Source organism: Papilio xuthus, unplaced genomic scaffold, assembly GCF_000836235.2.
Source record: "Papilio xuthus unplaced genomic scaffold, Pxut_1.1 DF827679.1, whole genome shotgun sequence".
NCBI classification, from domain to species: Eukaryota; Metazoa; Arthropoda; class Insecta; order Lepidoptera; family Papilionidae; genus Papilio; species Papilio xuthus.
In genome coordinates this window covers 2,624,591-2,644,333 of record NW_013530970.1, presented here as the reverse complement: position 1 = coordinate 2,644,333, position 19,743 = coordinate 2,624,591, and the positions used below count along the sequence as shown (strand labels likewise).

The 19,743-nt window shown below is 32.6% G+C and overlaps 3 protein-coding genes across 6 annotated transcripts; 1 reads left to right on the top strand and 2 right to left on the bottom strand.

Moving 5' to 3' along the window:
* Nucleotides 1–93: 93 nt before the first annotated feature.
* On the top strand, nt 94–2,712 carry CHOp24 (transmembrane p24 trafficking protein CHOp24). The gene is given in 4 exon segments (NM_001312024.1): nt 94–313; nt 625–806; nt 1,125–1,274; nt 2,409–2,712. Coding segments are annotated over 4 exon segments (624 nt in total). The 5' UTR covers nt 94–171; the 3' UTR covers nt 2,559–2,712.
* A 596-nt stretch (nt 2,713–3,308) lies between these two features.
* Nucleotides 3,309–8,962, bottom strand: cin (Molybdenum cofactor synthesis protein cinnamon). Its single transcript, XM_013312533.1, has 9 exons — nt 7,776–8,962; nt 6,708–6,862; nt 6,292–6,433; nt 6,024–6,103; nt 5,667–5,773; nt 5,140–5,299; nt 4,802–4,913; nt 4,365–4,564; nt 3,309–3,943 (listed from the first exon to the last, which is right to left on the bottom strand). Exons 1-9 carry the CDS (start codon nt 8,524–8,526, stop codon nt 3,809–3,811), a joined length of 1,842 nt encoding a protein of 613 aa, XP_013167987.1. The 5' UTR covers nt 8,527–8,962; the 3' UTR covers nt 3,309–3,808.
* Nucleotides 8,963–9,300: 338 nt separating this feature from the next.
* On the bottom strand, nt 9,301–19,022 carry Dna2 (DNA replication helicase/nuclease 2). Of its 4 annotated transcripts, none has more exons than XM_013312577.1 (22): nt 18,871–19,022; nt 18,462–18,619; nt 17,925–18,058; nt 17,369–17,579; nt 16,707–16,937; nt 16,240–16,369; nt 15,631–15,790; nt 15,232–15,341; nt 14,772–14,880; nt 14,392–14,580; nt 13,701–13,801; nt 13,379–13,517; nt 12,931–13,065; nt 12,676–12,842; nt 12,142–12,247; nt 11,644–11,779; nt 11,231–11,320; nt 11,052–11,155; nt 10,439–10,622; nt 9,968–10,144; nt 9,710–9,898; nt 9,301–9,630 (listed from the first exon to the last, which is right to left on the bottom strand). In XM_013312577.1, exons 1-22 carry the CDS (start codon nt 18,938–18,940, stop codon nt 9,427–9,429), a joined length of 3,234 nt encoding a protein of 1,077 aa, XP_013168031.1. In that variant the 5' UTR covers nt 18,941–19,022; the 3' UTR covers nt 9,301–9,426. The 4 variants fall into 4 exon arrangements, with proteins under 4 accessions (XP_013168031.1, XP_013168032.1, XP_013168033.1 ...); XM_013312578.1 differs by having other exon boundaries at nt 14,772–14,877; XM_013312579.1 differs by having other exon boundaries at nt 18,462–18,613.
* Between the last annotated feature and the right edge of the window lie 721 nt (nt 19,023–19,743).

Below are 19,743 nucleotides of genomic sequence, written 5' to 3'. Positions count from 1 at the left end.
CACGAACGCAGTTTTTCTGATTGTCACCAGTGGGTGTCTGTCACTTTATCTTGTCATCTGTATATATGTCATTACGTGGCTCAAGTCATCGCAGAAATTAATACGAGCAAAACAAGCTGCCGATACTTAAAATAATAACTCAAATATTTTAGTTTATTACTAATTAATACAATGGACTGTTTATATAGATCTTTATTAATATATTCAGTTGTAATTATTACATTATTAAATAGAGCAAATGGGTATACAATAACAGTTGACGCACACGCCGAAGAATGCTTTTACGAAAATGTTGAAGCCGATACAAAAATGGGTAAGCTTTTGTTTTATATGTTAACTTAGTACTTACTCAAGTGCAAAAAATGTCTATTTTGCGTCCATATCATTTCAATTTCTCCCTAAAAGTTCTGTTGCTTACTTTCTATTTTTATGTTTGCCTTTTTATCCGACTGATTTGAATTCTCGTCTATATTGTTATAAATAAAGCATACGACATCATTTACCTACTGATAATACACTGACTTATTTATATAATGTAATTCTAATACTTTCATATTGTAGAGTTTTGACATGTAATAATCAAACATATTGGTAACTCAAACCTACAATATTAATATTTTCCAGGGTTAACATTTGAGATAGCGGAAGGAGGCTTCCTAGACATAGACATCACAATCACAGGTCCAGATGGAGCAGTGATACACAAGGGTGAAAGAGAATCATCTGGTATTTACACATTCTCTGCACCCACTTCCGGGCGATACACTTATTGTTTTAGCAATAAAATGTCTACAATGACACCAAAGGTAATTTTTTAATCATCAACCTGCCCTTATCCCCACGGAAGCTTGGCACAGTATGTACTACTCATCCATACATCACTATCAACATTTCTATGCAAATCCTCTTTCACACAATCCATCCATACTTTCTTTGGTTTTCTAAAAGTATTTAAATAAGCATACATGAATAGGTGTTTGAATATGGAAGATAAAAGAGACGGTCTGTTCCATGTGAATGGAAATCCATCTCTGCATTAACCTTTTTTTTTACTGTTGTACATATATTTATTCAATTGTATTTATAGTTTTTATTTAATGTCTTGTTCTTATTACTATCTTCAGGTGGTAATGTTCAATTTGGAAATTGGGGAAGCACCAAATAAGAATGCTGGTGATAATGATGAAGAAGCTAATCATAATAATTTGGAGAATATGATCAAAGAGCTAGGTGCAACACTTAAAACTGTTAAAAATGAACAAGAGTACATGCAGGTAAGGTTAAGCTTATTCATATTCATTATCATCAGCTCACTATATGTCCCCACCGAGGGGCTCGGAGCCTTCCCTAAGTTAAGGGCGATCAGGCCATAGTCAGCCATGTGGCCAAGTGCGGGTTGGTTGACTTCACACATATCTTTGAATTTTTTCTCAGATATGTGCAGATTGCATCACAATGTTTTCCTTCACCCTAAGAACGTCAGATGAAGGTACATATGTAAGTCAGAAATGGAAAAACACATTGGTACATGACAGGATTCGAACCCAGGACGTGCATATTGCAAGTCAAGTGCTTGACCCCCGATTCTTATTACATAATGACAGTTATAAAACTGATGCGCAAAGTTCCATCCTCGCCACTAATAATGTGGATATGCTTCCTGTCTGATATGGTTGAATTGTGGAACAATCTATTACGGCACTTCCAACCTAACACAACATTGTTTTTTAAAACAACTTTATTAAGAGTTACCATTTCCTTAAAGGCCGGCAACGCATATACAGTTCCTCTGGTGTTGCAGATGTCCATGGGTGTCGATGATCACCTTGGTGTTCCCGCCGCTCATTTGCCCCCTTCTCTTATAAAAAAAAAAAAGAGTGATAACATATCAACAGATCTACTATAGTTGTAGATGTTTATGAGTAGTGATGCTCATTTATCTGGCTTTTAGTTACACTTAGAAGTCACCATGTTGTTAAAAACTTTCCAAATTTATGCCTAAATTTTGTAAACATACAATACAATGGTGGCCAATTCATTTATTTCATATTTTTATTGTATATGTCCTTTTGTAAAAAAAAATAGTAGAGTTTAAATTGTAATTTCAACAGCTAATTTTTATAATTAAAGAATAAATTCCATCTTGATTCCTTAATATGTTTCTGATAAAAAGGGTCTTGATAGAGACAAAATAAAGTTAACCTATAAGGGTTCCTTCTTTTCCTTTCGTGTTACGGAACCTTAAAAATGGTTTATTTTTTAATATAACTAGTTGCTGCATTAAAATCCATTATTTAATAATATTATTTTTTTAAATTAGGAACAAATTGATCTATGACAATTTATCACCTCAACCTAATATTGATTTGTCTGAACAATGATTATAACGTTTTTATTTTTAATTACAGGTGCGCGACCGCATCCACCGCGCTATAAATGAGAGCACAAACTCACGTGTGGTAATGTGGTCCATCTTCGAGGCTTCAGTACTACTAGTCATGACATTAGGTCAAGTTTACTATCTCAAGAGATTCTTTGAAGTGCAACGCGTCGTTTAACAGTGCTATTGTGTTGTTTTATACTTTATTAAGTTACAATAAAAAAAAATATTAAACAATAAAAAACATAGTGAAAAGAAATAATGTGATTCATTCGTGTGAAATAATTTATCCTGATATTTTGTGTGAATACAATTACAGTAATTTATTTTTATTACGTTTTTTTTATTAAGAATCCATTTGGAGTTAGTCTTGTGTGTAATATTGATATAAAAATGTATCCAGTTGTTCAAATATGAAATGTACACAGCCAATGAGTATGTTGCCAGAATGTATTCAACATAAAGGTTTTATTCTTTTAGACATAATTAGAATCCTTTGGCGCGTATGACGTGCTTTAGTTATAAGGTCTAGTATCAGAATGAATAGTGAGGGGACACAAACGTCGACAGTTTAGTAAGTCTAGTGTTGGGTCAATATGCTGCCACATTTTTGGATTTTCTTCTTAAATATTGTTAGAATCTTATAAGACCCATTGGCAACATATTAGGCTTAAAAATAAAATACAAAGATATGTAAAGTTAATACAACAACAGTAATTTTTTAAGAATATGACATAAATTAAGTTGGTCAATATCACAAAAAAAATTATGACTATTTTATTAAAAAAGAACAATTTAATAATAGATAAATGCTTGAGAAATATCGTTAATTACTGGTTGCACTTTTCTTAACCATAAAAAATCAGATATCTGTTTATAGTATGTGAAATTTTCACATAAGGGAATGGTTAAATAAACAATCACATTAATATAACAAATGTATATTTTTATTTTACAAAAATATGTGCGAATTATTTTATAATCGCGTAATGATTTTATCAGATCCATATTACAAACCTTTTTTTTATAAAGCCTGCTACACACCTTAAGTTATGGTTAACTGTACAGTTTGAATTAAAATTAAAAGTGTGTTGCCGGCTTAAAACATCTAAAAAAACCGAAACATAACCAATTTTAACTATAACATGATTTTAGGAACAAAATGAAAGTTAAGTAAAAACTGATAAAAGAAAATCATCACAAGAAAACATATAACTACATTTATTTCTTAGTAAATAAATAAATTCTACATAAACCATCAACAAATTTCTTTGTATACAAATATTGCCTATAATTATCAGTGCATTTAGTACTAACTCTTTTTTTGAAATTAAATCCGTGCTAAACACACAATAACCATTTTTAATAAACCAATGTAAGTCAATCTACATTCAAACATATAAATCTTTGGCAAGTATCATATTTATATTAATTTAGATCCATTCGGCCAGTGATGATGGCCGGCACTACAGTACCAGCGGCTAGACAACGCAGGTCTTTATCAGCTGGTGGCATTTCTAACAGTACGCTCGCCCCACAAGCACTCAGCAAACGACTGCTGCACTGTTGACATATATGTTTGTCAATATCAGAGAAGCAAGACGAGAAGGAGGAGGTGTCGAAATACCTTTTCACCTAATACTAATCATACTTTTTCACCTTTCTTCTACTCCCTGCCCTTTTCCCTACCGAAGGTGGGCATAGTATGTATCACTCTTACCGATTAGCTTAATGTAAAGATAATATTGGTATGAACACTATCAAAAACCTTTTTACCCGATTCTGGACAGTACTTAATGATTTTCCCGTGCATATGTAAGTTTTTGTGTGGGTTTGAATGTAAGTTCAAACGTTACCACCTGTAGCCTAAACGAACCGATTTTGACAAGTGAGGTGTCATTCCATTCTTATACATTCCTAGAATATAAAGATATAATAAATCGGGGTTTTTAATTAAGAAATAGTTTAATTCTAAAAATAATACCTGATTTCCTAAGACTTCAGCGGATGGTATATCATCAGTGAACTTGAGTACTGCTCTGACGTACTCCGGTCGTGGGTCGAGTTGGAACTGTTTGGTGAGACGCACGCGCATGCGCGGGAACTCGGCATTCCGATGCTCGCAGACACGTAATGCGCGTATCACAAATAACAAACAGCATACATACGCTGACACTGGGTTACCTGGAAACAACAGAAATTTTATTTATTTAAATTAGACACTTCTAGATAAAATCTTAAACCCAAAATACTGATAAAATATAGAAAACCTTTTTAGAAAATTTTATTTAATTACTACTCTATTATATGCTATTGCCACAAAGTATTTTTTTTACATAGGTTGATAGTTAAGTGTTTAATCTGTACAATATCGGTGGTATTTTTTACATTTCATAATATGAGAATATATAGTTTACTCACCAGGCAAAGCGAAAATGTATTTAGTTTTTCCTTCAAACTGACAGGAGGCGAATGTGCTCGGCTTGCCGGGCTTCATACGCACACGACCAAAATGCAACGTCGCGTCAAAATCCTAAAATGCAAATGTAAATCAAATTTTTATGGCATGATATTCACCCAGTGAACATGAACTTGCTTATTTTTATGATTGAAATAAAAACTAATAGAAACTATTTAATAGAATATTAAATGAGAAACATAAAAAGATTTACTGGCATACAAACTAACAGTAAGAATCTCTCTTATTATATAATTAAACTAACTTAAGTGTGCCAATTTGACTTAAAAAGTGTACAAACTTGTGTAAGCACAGGTTTGAGGAGGTCCTTCTCGCCCATGGAGACGCCGCCAGTACAAACGAGTACATCGGCTGTGCGCAGCGCGGCCGCCACGCTCGCCCGCAACGCGCCCGCTTCATCGCGAGCCACGCCCATGCATACGCTAGTGTAGCCCTGCTCTCTAATACACAACATACACACCATACCTTCTTATCTTTATTGTTTCGAAAGACAGATGGATGTTTGTTAGACTTAGACTATACACGGATCTCGCTTGAAATTTAGCATAGATGTAGAACATAGTCTGGAAGAACACAGGCAACTTAAATTTGTACAACTCCGCGAAGACGGAGTTGCGGTCGATAGCTAGTAATATTGTAAATGCGAATGCTTGGATGGATGGATGTTTGTTATTACGTATCTCCAAAACGGCTAAACGGATCTCGATAAAATTTGGCACATATATTGAAGAGACTAAAAAAACGCATAGGCTACTAATTGAGTTTTTTCTTGTTTAGTCACGATGACAAAGCACACCTATAGCTTACTTGAGGAGTGCCTTTAGCATGGTCTGATTGGAGTCACGGATGTGCGCCGGCTTGAGCGTCACTTCTGATGGATCTTGGAGCTCATTGCCAGTAGACAATATTGCCACCTAAAAATATGGGTGTTTGCCGTTGGACCGATCGACCTACCAATCAATCGGTCCAATGGGAATTCCTTGCCCATTCGGTCAATTGAATCAATTTACTAAATATACGTAAAACCCTACACATAAGTTACATTTTGATTTGAAGGGCAAGGTAATTTAATTTTGTTTTTGATAATATATTTTCAACTTCAAATGTCTCCAATCTAGGATTTAAATCTGTATCGAATATATGAGTACGGTTTTTAACGCTTACCACAGGTCTAGTCCTGACTCTGACGTTCTGATATCCAGCTCCTGCTAGAACACCAAGTAACGCTGCATCTAACACCGCACCTGTAACAGATAATGTAATTTAAAAAACAACAACTAAAAAAAGTACGTCTAGGTTACATCTAATTGAGTGTTTCCACTGTCGAAACATTTGTCAGTTTGACCGTTCATAAATCCCGCGCTATATTGTCCATTAATGTTTTTATACAGGTATTTTAACAATGGAAACACACTTGATTATTCTCGTATACCTTCAGTAACTAGAGGGTCACCCAAAGTGATATCGAAGCCGATGGGTCGCACATCCTGCTGTGGTTTCGGTGCTGTCAGTATTTCAACTTCCAACTCCGTTTCGTTATCTGGCGTTGCCGAAATAAGCTTCGTGTCTTCCACCTAGAATATCAAAATTATTCACGTAAATATTCAGTCTGTCTTTGGTATTATAATAAGGAGGTCTTCGTGATTCAGTTTTTATTGTTAGACTAACTGTGGCCCGTAACGCCGTCCGCGCAGAATGAAAATGGGCCCATCGAAATCTCCAGATGTTCAAACGGAGTCACGGCGACCGCTAGTAAGATAATAAAATTGCTTTCCTACACTAAGTACCCGTCATCTAAATGGTCCAGATATGGCCCCTGGTGTCCGCGAAAGACCTGGTGAATTTTACCTGTACTACACAATCGGCGCCGGGCGGCAGTGGAGCGCCGGTATTTATACGTGCACATTCTCCGGGCTGCAGCGGCAGATCGAAACTATCCCCGGCCGAGACCGCCGCGCGGACACGTCGGACACCCGCGCCGTCTGAACTGATGCAGGCGTAACCTAACGATACAATTGCAATATTTTTGCACAAAATATATTTAGTTTTTTACAGCAAAATTACAGATTGAAAGAAGATACAACATATTTTAAGCAGATTGGATATTTACTAATTTCACTTCTCAGTAATAAAAAATCTTATCAACATAACTACAGTTTAAGATTCAGGTTATAACTCTTATTAAATCAAAGAGTTATCATTTAACTACCCGGGTTTATCTAAATTGAAATTAAATTCACATTTTAAAGTGAATAGGCTATTTCCCTGGCTATTAATATCTAGCATATAATGTTAAAAGAATATTAATGCTTTCATTTCAAGTACAGTATGTATCTTGATAATAGATTTTAAAGGAGTAAATAGATTTAGTAGAGAATGTGTGCTCACATAGAGAAATTGTGCATACATTAAGATGGAAAGTGCATAATCAACATTCTCTTCATGCTATGTTGGGCATGTGCATAATTTGAATTTTTTTTTGCACTTACATATTTGCTATAGACATAACTACTTAGATTTCAATATTGTTCCCTAAAATTGGCACTAAATATTTAATAATAAATAATATTTGCACATTTGCTGACAATTACTATTATAATGAGACTGTGTTAAACAGCCTTATAATGCCTTCTCATAATAATTGAATTCAACTATATATACTAGTTTATTTACTTAAATTTAAAGTATATATCTTTCTAGATAACATGATTTTGGGAGACAATTATGTAAACTTCTTATCTCGTTTTATTTAACTAGTCTTTATCAACTGAGTACTTTAGTGTCAAATGTCAGTATAAAATTTCAATACAACAATTAAGCTATAAGATATAAAAAACAACTATTTCCATAAATTACATTGTTAAGTTTTAATGCGAATTGTATAAGAATATTTGCTATGTTATAATAATAACTCACCATCTTTAATAGATGCTGGAAATGGTGGCATTGGTTCTTTAGCATAAAGAGATTCAGCAACAACATAACCTAATCCATTTTCTATATTAACTTGTTGTACAGTTCCAACCCACTTTTTCATTACCGAGTCAACTATATTAAAAGCTTCAGTCATTTCTAACATAGGATACGGAGATTCTCTAGGTCTTAATGCTACTTTTGTTACATCTACACTACTTATTTTATGCGGACAAACATGACCTTGCATCGAATCATGAACAGACTTAACTTTCTTTGTATCATTCTTAATAATTTCGATTGCATGATGCAATATCGGCTTAACAACTTCGAAGCATTCTATAACAGCTTTCTTACTGCCTGGAAAATTTATAATGAGTGTCTTATCACATATACCGCTTACTGAACGTGAAACCATTGCCATTGGAGTTTTTTTTAGACTTTCAATTGTTAATGCCACTGATATTGCTGGTGCTTCTTTTTCAATAACTGCTCTAGTTGCTTCCGGTGTTACATCTCTGTTACTAAATCCTGTACCACCAGTGGTGATGATTAAATCAGCATTCTTCATACAATATTCTTTAAGCTTATCTTCAATTATTTTTCTTTCGTCAGGAATGATATTGGTTTGAATTGTAGATTGGGGAAATAATGATTTAACAAGCTCAACAAGAGTTGGTCCTGATGTATCATTGGTAGGGTTTTTGTAACATGTATCACTGACAGTGATTATTATAATGATTCCCGCAGCCATATTTAGGTAATTCTTATTCTCTTAATTACTATAAAATTTACCGATGTTTTTTTCTTATTATTACACAATCGTCAATCTAAACTTTTTATGAAGGTAAAAATATTTTTATAAGATATTTTGTGATTGTTTAAATTTTAACGCGTACTTTCTAAACTTTTTGTAAATAATGACAATATAATAGGAGCACAAACCAAAAACTTCTGGTTTAAAATAAATAGAGCAAAAGCACTGCAATTATTTTTGAAAAATAATAGATACAATTATTTAAATTATTACGCCGGAAACATATCACATGTGTTTCTCTTATCAGGCGGCTACGAATCTAATGATATTAAAGCAAACACAACCACTTGTACCAATCAGCTGTAAATAACTAGGTAAAGTAAAGCAAGATAAGAAAAATAAACATTGTACAAATTTGATAAAGTTATATCTGAATTTGACATTGACAAATGACAATAGAAAAAGTCAACGTTCCAGTTCCATTTATATATTTAAGATGATTTTAATTTTTATAAGAATAATTAAAATACATATGTAGTCTAAAATTAAGGTAAACTATATCTTTACATCTTTTTTATAGTATTTATAATTCAGTGGAGTTTTCAGTAGTACAGTAATTTAGCGATTTAAAAAAAATTACATTCAGGATATCAAATACCTAACAGCTCCCCTTTGAATTCTCAGTTTTTATTTAGGAAGCAATGAAAAGCGTAGATATATGAAAGTATATTTTAATTTAAAAAAGGAACATAATTTTAAAAATAACTTAGTTGTAACACATGATTAAACACAATACCTTCGCTTTTGTATAATACTTCGGTCACATGATATGTAAAAAGAGCTTTTCTGTATAGACTTTCTTATCGTAAATACTTTTCGGTATTCCTTCATGCAAAATTAGTTTTCATGACGCGTTTTATATTTATTTAAAAGTTTATTCAAGAAATCTTCACCTATAGATATACGGTGACAAGCTTTTATCAGTCTTTGGATAGGTTGGTATCGGCGGAGTGCATTAGAGTTGCCTACAACGATCAATTTGTGTTTCGCACGAGTCACACTAACGGCTAACCGTCGTTGATCGTTCAGAATCTCTTCTTCCTAATGAAAAAAAGAAAACAAATAAAAAAACAGAGCTTTTGTTTACAATCAATCCTACAGCAGCGTATAATTGATTTACCTTTACTGTCTTATCTTTTTGACCATCATCTTTCTTAGTGCATGAATAAATGATAACAGACTTGTCTCTCCCCTGGAACTGATCAACAGTACTGGCTTCAACCGCTAGAGGCGCTAGTGTGCGACGCAATAGCGACACCTGGTCGCGATATGGCGCTATCACTCCTATATCTGAAGATGTTACCCCGCCCTGTAGTAACATGTCATATGTTGGAATTTATTTAATATCAAGAAACACACGATTTTTACGCATATTTACCAGTTTCATTGCTTCCACTATAGCTAATACTACACAAGTCTCCTCCCAATTGGAAATTGCCTTCTGATCTTTGTCCTTTGATACAATATTCTCTAAATTAACAAATATAGCTGCATACTTTGGTTCTGGACTACAAGCAGTTAGTATCCAAGGTTCTGAGTGTACTTGTAATATTTTCTGAAAGGAACAGCCAATTATTTATAATCATAATCTTACTTAATATAATAATACGGTATCTCCAGAACGGCTACATAGATCTCGCTGAAAATTGTCATACATATGGAACATAGTCATAAGAACATATAGGCTACTAATTATATATATTTTTAATTCCTCGCAAACGGAGTCGCGTCCGACAGCTAGTTTGGTAATAAAAAAACTTGATGGCGCTGTCGGCAAATTAGAACACGACATAGAATACTATTTTTTACGTTCATTTAATCAGAGTTAATTTATTTTAATAACTCATACCTGTATATTTATAAGTATGGAGGCATCAGCTACTGTTTTATTAGCGCATTTCAGCCGGTCACTATAAGCTATGCTGTTTGCTAAATCAGTAAGTGGCTGATTCATACGATACTGCAGTCTGAGTGTTGAAGTCGCTTCACTGTCCATAAGTCTGTGGAACAAACTCTCTTCCATACCTAAATGTCTAAAAAAGAATATATTTTATAATGTCAATATTATCTACACAATGAAACAGTGTAATCTATGTAAAAATCATACTAATATTATAAACGCTAATGTCTAAATTTATGTTTTTTAAAAGATATCTTCAGAACAGCTGTATGGATCTCACTGAAATTAAGATGTAGACTATAGTCTAAAAGAACACATAAGCTACAAATTAACATTTTTTTTATATATGCGCGGACAGAGTTGCTGGCGACAGCTAGTATTGCATAATAATTAAATGTTTTTACTATTACTCTATATAAATATTTAAAAGTCTAAGTTTACATGAATTTATAAATTTCTAATACCTTTTTATCGAGGATGGCCTGTGTCCAGCAATAAAAAAGTCGATATATTATTAAAATGTAAAGAAAGCAACTATAAGAAAAAAGTAAAATATCATTACCTCGCAGCATTTCTTCTGACTACAGGCGGCAACTGTTCCGGATCTCCGACTAGAACAAATCTCTTTGCTGCAAACAACGGCCTTAAGACTGTACATTGTAATACCTGTTGAATGTAACCAGTTCAATATTACATAATGTCCATTTGTACATAGCTGTGTATATAATTATAGCTATATACCTGCGTGGCTTCATCCACAATGCATACGTCGAATGTGGTGCGGGCCAACATGGCGTGCGCCGCACCGAGGCACGTCACGCCGACTACCTCCTACAATATAAATTAATACGATACTAAATAAAATTAACAATAAGAAGATAATTTAAGAAAAAAACTTCTAACATACTGTATCCTTCTAAAACTCGCTCATTATCTAATATTAAAAAGTGACAAACGCATTAGCAGATGCGTTGTTTTTAATCGATATTCGAAATCCGATATCCCTTTTCTCCATCAAATCTATTTCCCCTTCCCATCTTTTCTTTTTAAGTGTGGAAAGAGTAAGAGGATTAAAATTAGGCTATTTATTGCCCTTTTAACATTTATTCTCCTTGAAAGAGTGGTATTAAGCAAGTATGAAAATGTATAATTACCATTGAATCGTATAGTTTAGCGAGTTGTTCAGAATTATCACATTTTGCTGTCAATTTCTCCTCACAACGATGCAGCAAGGTCGGAGCAACACGCGCACACGAACCCAAACGTAATATTTGTAGTGTTTCTGGTAGTCTAGAAATGTACACATACTGACTGAATGTGGGTTTCCGAGACCTAAATTGTATGTAACATTTATTATCTTTGACAATACAGAGATAACAATATAATTTACACAGGGAATTAGGTCTCAGAAACCAACGATCATTAGTTTAGTGACTAAAGAGTAACTTAGTGTTGATTTGAATAAAAAAATAGCCGCTTACATAATTCTACTCAAAAAATTAAGTGAACATTTAATCATTTTAAATATGGCTCATGTTATTCTTACTAAAATGTCATAGAAGCATCTATAATCCTTCATTTTAAAATGATAAAAATCTACTAAATTATATTGTTATTATCGTTTAGTGAATTATATAGATCGTGCTCCATACCTGGTTAAGACGTTGTCAACAGCGGAATGCGTATGCGCAGTTACAAGAACTCTTTGTTTCAATGCTACTAACATTTGTATTAGAACGCTTATAGTTTGTGTTTTACCTGAAAATGTTTTATATGTTATTTCATAGCATTTAACACTTGTAAAAACATATACATGAGTATGACAAAGAAGATTAAGGCTAATTGCCTTTCTAAGAGTAGTTTAATCGTTAATTTAGTACTTTAGTATAGACTAGCTGTCGCCCGTAACACCGTTCACACGGAATTGAAAACAAACTTAATAAGTAGCCTATGTGTTCTATCAGATTATGTTCTACATGTTTGCCAAATTTAACTGAAATTCGTTCAGCCGTTTTGGAGATACCTTCAAACAAACAAACAGACTTATGCCTAAGTTACTTCCGCTCATATCATCTACATTCCAACCAAAGTCCCATTAAAATTCTGCTGTTCCGGAGATAACCGAGAACAAACGCAAACTTGCGGACAGACAGACAGACAGACAAAAATATTAGTTGTATACTTACCAGTCCCAGGTAGACCTTGTAGTAACGCATAATCTTTAGCAGCAAGGGCATTGAATACTGCCCTTTGTTGTTCTATGTTCAAACACCTCATCAACTTAGTGCCTAAGCGATGCATGTCTCGAGGTAGTTTCTCAGCAAATACAGGCGGCTCTTTATCTATTATTATCCTACAATTTTTTTTAATTTAAAATAAAATAAAATAATTAAAGAAATTTTTTTTTAAGTGGGATATCAACATCGTTTTTTTAAATTTACCTTCTCAGTCTGAACGCACGTTCACTGTCTTCTATTAGTACTCCTAAATTAGTGAGATTCTGTACCGTACTAGCGTAGGATTCGTACGCGTCTATATGAAAAACTGTCTCTTTGTTCTGTCGTAGACTTAAATCTCTGTAATAAGACATTTTTAAATTCATTTCATGTCTCTTGTTGTTTCAAAGTGTGAGTTAAAATTATAGAAAGATTACATAGTTAGAGATTCGTGTAATTATATTAGTCGTCATTTTTTTTTAATTTTTACCAAAGTTCTCAAAATCTTAAATACTTACCAAGACCATTTATTTTTTTCTAGTTCATTTTCAATTATATGTATGTTGTATTCAGTTCGTGACAAAAAAAAACATTTTTGGGACATACTGTATCTATAATACTTTATATTAATTTTACAGTAACTATAATAATTACTAAAAATTACTATATTTACCTTTCTAGTAATATTTTAATTTCCCTATCATTTGAAAGAATAACAACTCCCGCAGCGAGCCAGGGCCGCTTCTCTGTACTGACTATTGAAAAATCTCCTTCCTGAGGTCCGTTTATTTTTCCACTATTCATGGATTTATCTATAAAAAAAACAATAAACATAAATAAATATATTTTAATAAGTATTCTTGAATGAGTGTTTCCTTTTGGGTTGATTATTGAATTGGGAAAAATTCCCTTTGGACCGATTCATCGGTCCAAAGGTAAACACTTTCTTATATGTAAGAAGTTTGTTTTATAAAACGAAAGTAGATAAAACTTACCATAAATATTAGCTTCACGTTTAAAAGTATGTAAATATCTATGAGCAGACGTTTCAACTGATTGCAATTTAAGATTGCCAGCGCATGTACCGCGTTTCGTTCTGGAAATTAGAAATACAAATACCTCAATTTCTTTCGAAAACTTTTTATTTTCTTTCGTGTTCAACTAAACTTCCAAATTAAAATTGATTAATTTCCCTTTTACTGATCAAGGTGAAATCTTACTAATATAATAAATACGAAAGTTTAAATGGATAGATGGATGTATGAATGTTTGTGAAGATTTTTCGGGACCGGCTCAATGAATCTTTATGAAATTTGACACACATGAAGACCATAGCCTGGATGAAAACATAGGCTACTAATTAAGTTTTTTTTTAATCCGTGCAAACGGAGTCGCGGGAGGCAGGTAGTAGATTATAAATAATTGTGCTGTGTCATGGTGCTGATCTGATGATGGTGCTGGAAGGTGGACATAGGAACTTTGCAATAAAATAACACAAACTTATCGAGTTTGCGTTTTGAATTTTCACGACGAGTAATTTTTTTTATTTTATTAATAAACAAAAACATTTGAAAAAGATTGCGTTCCAACTTTACTCTTTTTTTTGTTCAAAAAAATCACATTACTTAACAAAAGTAGATTTTTATATAACAAAATAATTATACAATTTTTTATCATGAAACTTACCGTTTTTCCACACTGTCGGTCCACAAAGCGTGCAGGGGTGATGATGTTAATTGTACTTTCTCTTCTAATTTCAATAAATATGCCCAATGTAAAAAATATTCGATATGCTTGACAGATAAATGACCAATCGCTTCGTCTCGCAGTTTTGATAACGGATGAGATATTGATACTTTCGGACCATCTGTATGCCTGAAAAATTAAACAACACTTGATTAAAAAAAAAATCAATAACCTTGCCTGAATACTACACTTACGTTGTATCTTCACTGCAAAAAAACGTGCACAAAGAATATTTTTTTTTTCAAAAAATTTTTTTCTTTATATGACATTATTATGATTTTGAAAAAAAAACAAGTTTATATAGACAATGTCGTAGTTACCATAGATGTAATGAACATATAGTGAGGTATGGACACTTGGCGCACGCCACCTCGCGGTGCACCGGCTCCGGCAACCTCTGGTACTTATCTTCTATATCCGAGTCATCTGCTGCAAGCAAAATATCAACTAGCTATAGCCCGTGACTTGTTCCGCGCAGAATTAAAAAAAAAACTTAATTATGCCTATGTGTTCTTCCAGACTGTGTTCTTCATGTATGCCAAATTTCATCGAGATTCGTTGAGATATTCTTGAGATACCTTCTAACAAATATCCATCCATCCATCCATCCAAACATTCGCATTTGTAATATTAGTAACGTATAGTAGGAAAAATAAGTTAGAAAAATGAAAAAATATTTTTAACTAAATCAGTGCAATCTCAGATTTCCTAAATGTGTAATAAAATACTGTAGATTTATAAATAACTAAATTCATTACTGTAAATAATTTATATACTAACCAATTTTAGTATGCGCAGTAGTTAAATACTGGACAAGTTGATTCCTCAACATAATAAGATCTCTTCGCTCTGGGTAACCGCAGCTCACTTCACGAAGCATAATACCTTCTCTGAAAATTAAAAAAAAATCAATAAAAAATAAATGGCCAAAAAAAATCCTATTATTTTTCAAACTTAATCCTGCAATAAAAAAAAAAAAACTCACTAACTGTCATCCGCGTTTCCGCCCGCGCGGAAATAAAAAAAAAAAATTTGTAATCTGTGTTCTTCCAGACTATGTTCTAAATCTATACCAAATTTCAACTAGATAAATATAGCCGTTTTGAAGATACCTTCTAACAAACATCCATCTAAACATTCGCATTTATAATATTAGTAAGAATTTAAAGAATAACTCACTTTAAATACAAAAGTAAACCACGCTGTATAGCTTGTGTGGGATCTTCTTCTCTCATCAAGCTAAGCATCATTCCATACAACACTAACTGACCGCGATGTTCCACAGATACTGTTGCACGACCACTTTTCAATTCTAAAGGAACTATTTCATTACGCCTACCTAAAATATGTGCGCAGAATTAAAAAAAAAAACAAAGTAGTATATAATATGTACGCGTGCAACAACTACCACTCCGTCGAAGTCACGTCAAAATCGGAAAAATCGTTTCGGAGATTATCCGAAACAAACGTGATTTGAGACAAACAGAAAGACATATATAATTTTGTTATAAGCAACATAAAAAACATTATGTTATTTGTTGTGTTTTTTATATTCAGACACTCCAATTTTATTAATATGATAATATAGTCTAGTAATAATAAATTAAGAATCAGATTATTCAGTGATTAAAAAGCTTTGTTTGCGTCAATTTTTTTTTAAATCAATGTAGTAATTTTTTGTATAGTAGCACAAAAAGTTAAATATCTTTAAAATCTATAGTCAAAATTAGTGCCATCTACTTTTTTATGACCAAAGAAATAAAATAAAATTCAATGTTCACATCTTACCGTCTCGTTCATGAATTGTGACTTCTAATGTCGCATCAATTTTACCTTTCAGACCTAATTTGGGACAGCAAAGGTTTTCTTCTATATCCAATACTTTATTTATATGACCAGACCAATTGCTTTGCTTTTGCTAAAGTAATAAAAATAATAAATAATGGTCCTTCAAGCCAGATGTTTTAATAGAGCAATGTACATTAAACTATGTTATAATTTTAACTCATATAGCAAGGAAAACTATGAGTATACTACCCGTCGGCCGCGACTCCGTTCACACAGGATTAAAAAAATTGATAGTCAATGTGTTATACCAGACTATTTTCTACATCTATGTCAAATTTCAGCAATATCCATGCAGCGGTTCCGGAGATACTTTCTAATAAACATCCATCCATCCGTACATCATACATCCATTGAAAATTCGGCTTTATAATGTTATTAACATAAGCATGCATATAGGTTCATATTACCATATGTTTTCTAGGTTTTTCAGTCATATATGTATCCATAAATTCACTAAGCGGTATTATATACATTTCCATATTAGATCTCGCTTCCTCTTCAGTAAGGCCGGCGTCAAATAACATTTGAATTGAGTCTTTAATAATTTTATCGGTCTCAAAACGTAACCTTTCCTTGCTCATGATACGATCTGTTAGCGCTTTTTGTACTAATTCATGAATTAAAATACCAATAGTCATCTGAAATTAATTTTTATGTTAATATTTAAATTGACGAAATAAAAAACATATAGACGAATTGAGAACCTCCTCCTTTTTGAAGTGGGTTCAAAAGATGTACGTTTAAAAAATAAGAAACTAAAGGCAGTCAGTTGAAAACAAAGTCCTGCCATATTTGTCATAAAAAACACTTAATATAAATTAAGTATGAGAATAAAAAATAAAGGGTCTGCTTAAGTGTCTGTCAAATTACACTAAGATCAGAGATTAAAAGAAAAACAATTCAAATCTCATGTTATACAATCAAACTTTTTGAAACTCCATTTAGATTCACTCACTATAGTGGGGATGCCACTGAGGGGCTCGGAGCCTACCCATAGTCACAGCTGACTAGGCCATAGTGACTATGGCACCATTTTTTGATATTTCCTGTAAAAAAGTGGTATACTTACAGCAACATTAGCAGAATCTATACCTCGCCATCTCTCTTGAAGTACCGCCTTCCTCTGACAGAACACGCCGGCCACAACACTTGTAGATGACAGCAAGTAATCAGGTCTGAACACAATCAGACCTGCTGTATTGTTTACATGGAATTGTCCGGAAGGATTGCGTACGGCTAATATACTTATTATATCACCTTCTTGTAAACTTAAACATAACCTGAAATAAAGAAAAAAAAATGTAGTTCTCCCAGACTATGTTCTACATCTATGCAAAATTTCAGTGAGATCCATGCAGCTGTTCTGGTGACATCTTCTCACAAATTTCCATCTATCCATCTGATATATTCATTAAATAAAAATTATTGGTAACTACACAGTATTACATAATTAAGGAGTTAAGTCTTAAAAATATACTGATAAAACTAAATAACTAATTACTTAATATCACAATTGAAACTTGAAAGTTGCTCTATGTTTGTATATAAATTAATTTTTATTCCGTAGCTGGATAAAGTTTTGATTGGATATATATATTGAGGTGAAACAAAGTTTAAATACTGACCAAATACCTTCAATATAACAAGTGGCTCTTAAATCCTCACTTTGAACTTTCACTTCTAGAACATGCCCATTTAATTTCGCAGACAGCACTTCACAGCGCTGAATTGTAGATAAATTTAAATTTTCTTCAAACACCTACAATATTTATATTTCGAATTATTATAGAATAGTCTCTGCATAAATTTATGTGTTGTGTTTACTAAGTTACTAAGGAAGTTTCTTAATATACAATTCACAAATACTAAGGGATCATTTACTATTTAAAGACCATTTAAAAGTTAATGTTTTTATGTAATATATAAATCTACAGATATGAGCAAACAATTCTAAGTATTAATATTTTTTTTTATAAGAGAAGGGGGCAAACAAGCGGCGGGAACACCAAGGTGATCATCGACACCCATGGACATCTGCAACACCAGAGGAACTGTAGATGCGTTGCCGGCCTTTAAGGAAATGGTATGCTCGCTTCTTGAAGGTCCCTAAGTAAGTATTATTTAAGTTTTACAATAAATATATAATTTAAATTTAAAATTACCTCTACAAAATGCTCCATTTCCCACTCATCTTCAAATATATTATTCATTTCTCTTTCACATGATTGTAATGATTTTATAGTTGAACCTGATTTTGATGGTGAGTTCTCACATGATTTGTTTGAATTCTGCTCTTTATTGGGACTTCCAAAAACTGAAACTGAATTTTTATAGTTATTACTAATATTATAAATGCGAAAGTCTAGATAGATGTATAATTTTATGCGGTATCTTCAGAACTGATCAATGGATTTTGATGAAATGTAACACAGATATTGAACATAGTCTGGTAAGACACATAGGCTTCTTTTAAAGTTTTTTTTAATCTGCATATTAGCCTCCTTAGTCAGTTGTACAAAACATATTATAGTATGCACATATTTAAAAAATAGGATACATAACAAAATTTACCTTTACAAGATTTCTTAGGTGTAACATTTCCACATTTGCTAGGTGACAATGTTTTTTTAGAACTTTGCATTTTGGTTGGACTCTCATAGTTTTCATTTAATACTTTTTTGATAGAACTATTTTGTGACTTAACATTTTTATCAATACTGTCAATTTCTACAGTGGTTATTAATTTTTCATTTAACTTCCCTGACTCATTGTCTTCCCACTTTTTATTGTATATTTCTTCTTCATTGTTCTCTTTATTAAACAAATTACATCTAATATTGACTTTGTTGTCATCATCTTCAATAGCTTTATGTTTCTTGGGTGTATTTTTAGTGGGACTACCTTTTTTGGAGATTTCTGAAATTTCGTTGACATACGTTGTTTGTGTCGGTGAGATTAATTTGCGTTTATGTGCAGCATTTGTGTCTGCTCCGCTGGTAGGCAAGACTTTATTTTTAAGTGGCGAAGAATTATCCAGAGTGCTATTGATCACAGGATTTTTAAAAAAATGAGTTATCACTTTTTGATTTTTAGCAATTACTTGATGATTCTTAAAAGAAAAAAAAAGATAATTAATCATAAGAGTTGTTTGTAAAGTACCACTGAAAGAATTCATGAAGCACTAAAATTTTATATTCATTTTTTATCGTTTATGTACATATCTACTAATATGTGGAGTCTATACGAGGAAATGATTTACTTATACTGATAAAAGTAATTTACCTTTTTTAAACTCAGTGGTTTCGGCATCTTTTGTTTGGTTGCCGACAATAAAAATTAAACAACCTTTTATAGAAATCTCATTATTAATTATCTTTCAATCAGAGTATTAAGTACAAGAGAGCGAAGAATAAGAACGTAAAATAAGGAAAAAAATAAATCATA